The sequence below is a fragment of the Apteryx mantelli genome, chromosome 11, assembly GCF_036417845.1.
Source record: "Apteryx mantelli isolate bAptMan1 chromosome 11, bAptMan1.hap1, whole genome shotgun sequence".
Classification (NCBI taxonomy): domain Eukaryota; kingdom Metazoa; phylum Chordata; class Aves; order Apterygiformes; family Apterygidae; genus Apteryx; species Apteryx mantelli.
In genome coordinates this window covers 28,215,747-28,219,313 of record NC_089988.1, presented here as the reverse complement: position 1 = coordinate 28,219,313, position 3,567 = coordinate 28,215,747, and the positions used below count along the sequence as shown (strand labels likewise).

The 3,567-nt window shown below is 54.3% G+C and overlaps 1 protein-coding gene across 1 annotated transcript; it reads left to right on the top strand.

Annotated features, from left to right (window-relative positions):
- Positions 1-586: 586 nt before the first annotated feature.
- On the top strand, positions 587-1,546 carry LOC136993060 (olfactory receptor 14A16-like). Its single transcript, XM_067303080.1, has one exon. It carries the CDS (start codon positions 587-589, stop codon positions 1,544-1,546), a length of 960 nt encoding a protein of 319 aa, XP_067159181.1.
- Positions 1,547-3,567: the final 2,021 nt, after the last annotated feature.

Sequence of the window (3,567 nt, the reverse complement as noted above, 5' to 3'; positions counted from 1 at the left end):
TGCTGCAAGTTGTGGAACAGGGGGGTCTGCATGGGAATGAGGTTGCACCAACCCCCTTCTACCTGTGGAGATGCAGAAAATGCAGTCTGTGGGGCTGGGAAATGAGCTGACTCTCCCTTAAGGAGAGTCATCTCCAGTCCTAAGAGTCCTTTGACCATTTCCCTGTGGTGTCCTGGCAGTCTGCGTGCTGCCCTTTAGAAAGGCACTGCTGTCTCATAGCACCTCTGTGATATCTGAGCGCCCCATGAGGAAGGTGCAGGGATGCTGAGAGTATGGAGATGGTGGTGGGAGGCTGTATGTGGGCATCTGAAAAGAGCCCTGTGTGTCCTTGGCTAGAAGGGGAGTGTGGAGAGCTCCCTCAGGTGCCCGGAGAAAGGGAGAGAAGTTTGGAGCTGTGCACTTTGAAACTGGACTCGTGTGCTCTCAGCAGGGGCTGGTTTCCTTCTAGGGCAACATATGACCACGATCATCCTCCAGCTGAAAGAGAGAACTGCAACACTTGGGGGTTTCTATGCTTGAAAAGTCTCTGCTAACTTCTCCGTGTCTTTTCTTCTTTGCACAGTCCCCCATGTCCAGAGATAGTAAAATGTCCAACAGCAGCTCCCTCAATGAGTTCCTCCTCCTGGCATTTGCAGACACGTGGGAGCTGCAGCTCTTGCACTTCTCGCTCTTCCTGGGCATCTACCTGGCTGCCCTCCTGGGCAATGGCCTCATCATCATAGCTGTAGCCTACGACCACCACCTCCACACCCCCATGTACTTCTTCCTCCTCAACCTCTCCCTCCTCGACCTTGGCACCATCTCCACCACTGTCCCCAAATCCATGGCCAATTCCCTGATGGACACCAGGGCCATTTCCTACTCAGGATGTGCTGCTCAAGTCTTCCTGCTTTTCTTCTTGTTAGGAGGAGAGTATTCTCTTCTCACAATCATGTCCTATGACCGCTACGTTGCCATCTGCAGACCCTTGCACTATGGGACCATCATGGACAGCAGAGCTTGTGTCAAAATGGCAGCAGCTGCTTGGGGCAGTGGTTTTCTCTATTCTGCGCTGCACACTGCTAACACATTTTCCATACCACTCTGCCAAGGCAACACAGTGGACCAGTTCTTCTGTGAAGTTCCCCAGATTCTCAAGCTCTCCTGCTCAGACTCCTACCTCAGGGAAATTGGGCTTCTTGTGGTTAGTGGCTGTTTAGTCTTTGGGTGTTTCATTTTCATTGTGCTGTCCTACGTGCAGATCTTCACTGCTGTGCTGAGGATTCCCTCTGAGCAGGGCAGGCACAAAGCCTTTTCCATGTGCATCCCTCACCTGGCCGTGGTCTCCCTGTTTCTCAGCACTGACATGTTTGCCTACCTGAAGCCCCCCTCCATCTCCTCCCCAGCTGTGGATCTGGTGGTGACTGTTCTGTATGCAGTGGTGCCTCCAGCAGTGAACCCTCTCATCTACAGCATGAGGAGCAAGGAGCTCAAAGATGCCCTGAGGAAAGTGATTTCATGGACATTGTTCAGCAGTGGTGACATTGCCATTGCTCTTCACAAATGACTCCCTCTGTGTCCCGTACCAGGACTGAGCTTTGTTTGTTCACTTTGTTTTTATCATTACTGCTATTACTGTTGTTATTATTATTTGTCACCATGTTGCTACACTAATGGTTGTATTCATTCCACCTTCACTGAGACTGCTCTGTCTCACCTGGTGCCCATATAAAGTTGTGTCCAACACTGGGTCAGAGCTGACTCCATCATAGCATTTCTGTAATAAAGTAGGTTCTTTCTGGTGCAGTGCCTTAAGGCTGGGCTCTTCCTCCAAAGCTGCTGTCGCTCACGCGCTGTCCCCAGCACATTTCCTTGATACAATCTCCCCCACCCCGCATGCTGGTCCTTACCCGAAAAGTCACCCCCAGACTAGGCTCCACGCCCAGCAGGGGGACTGGATGTCCAGCTGTGAGCTCTGAGAGAACGAGCCCTCTGCTGCTTCCTCTGCAGTGCTGGCAGGGAGCATGCAGAGGAGGTCCTGGGGCCATCTCCTGTGCCTGTCGACCATCCTCCTCCCATGAAGGCCTCAAGCAGGGTGCTGCAGTGCAAAGATGCAGACCAGCTTGTTGCTGCATGAGCAGAGAGGAGAAACTGTCCCAGGAAATTCCTCACACACGCAGTGTCTCATACCACCTATTTCCAGCATTGGCCATTCCCCATGGTCCTGGAGAGGGGTGATCTTTGAATGTGACCAGCTCCATCTGCCTGCTGGGCTCAGCAGCTGTATGGGGTAAATAGCCTGTCCCGCCTCACCTCTCTCTGGGCTCAGACCCCAGCTGACTCCAGAGCATGGCCTTCTGCTAACCCCAGGGGGACAGGGACAGGGCTGGACAGGGGCTGGAGGCTGGTGGGAAGCTGGCACGGAGGAGGGCCGTGGGGGTTGGGGCACCAAGGGCTGTCATGGGGACTATGCTGGGGGGATGTTTCCCCACCCAAGAATGCACCCTTTCCTGTGTGCTGCCTGCACAGTGGGACCAGGGGACACGTGAAGGGCACCAGGGCTGGGCCAGTGGAGGGATGAGGTGCAGGTGGGAGCCATGACACTCCAGAAGCTCCTGACAGTCATGGAGGGGACTCACTGCTGCAAGCGGTGTTGGGGGTTCTCAAGGGCTACAGCCACCACCACCACCTGCCAGGACTCCCAGACCCAGCACAGATGGCTGGAGCCCAGCAATGCAGTTCACAGTGCCTCCGCCCTGTGTCACCATCCTCTCTCAGGAGCACTGCCAGGTGCATCACTGCCTGCCCAGGTGTGGAGAGGAGCTGCTGAAGGGCTTCTCTTCTCATGCCTGCTGCCCCTGGCTCAGCCTTATTGTCATCCCCCCATGCTCTGCCATGGGTCATGTTATGTGTCCATATGTTCTCATCTGAGACCATGTGGAGACCTGCAGCACATAGCTCTGCTTGGAGATGGCCTCCGCAGACTGCTTGTGTGGTCCCAGGAGATCCCAGCGAGGCTGTGCTTGGAGGTGAGGCTGTGATTGTCCTCAGTCAAAGTTGGTGGGATGGTCTGGCTGGGGTCCAAGTGGAGGAAAGGAGAAGAGACAACAAGGAGAAGATGCAGGAAGGGAAATTTCAAATGAGTTGAAGGAAAAAATAAAGAAATAACCATGGTAGTTGAGTAGCACTGGGGCAGGGGGCAGGAGATTTTTCAAAACTCTCCTGGAGAAAGCACCTACCAACCTGATCTAACTGTCAAGGTAGCCCAGCTCAGAGCACATCGTGGTCCTGGAGATCTCCAGCAGTCCCTTCCAAACCAAATCCTCTAGGAGGAAGGGGCTGGAAGGCAGAGTGAGGGGAAGGGGACACTGTTGTGGGGTTGAGGCCTTGCTGGCATCTGCAGAAAAGTTCTCAGGAACACACCAGGCATTCAGGCCCTTTGTCTGCTGAGGTGTCCTCAGACCGGTGCTTTGCATCCTGGGTCTTAAGGATTGAGAAATCTTCAGAGCCAGAGCAGATCGTGGTCCCATCTCCTGGACTCACAGGTTACAGGACATCAGCAGGGCTGTAGTGGCTGCAGGGAGGGAA

Bases quoted from the DNA above. Each gene is read 5' to 3' on its own strand.
- LOC136993060 (XM_067303080.1), top strand. From the start codon at position 587: ATGTCCAACAGCAGCTCCCTCAATGAGTTCCTCCTCCTGGCATTTGCA.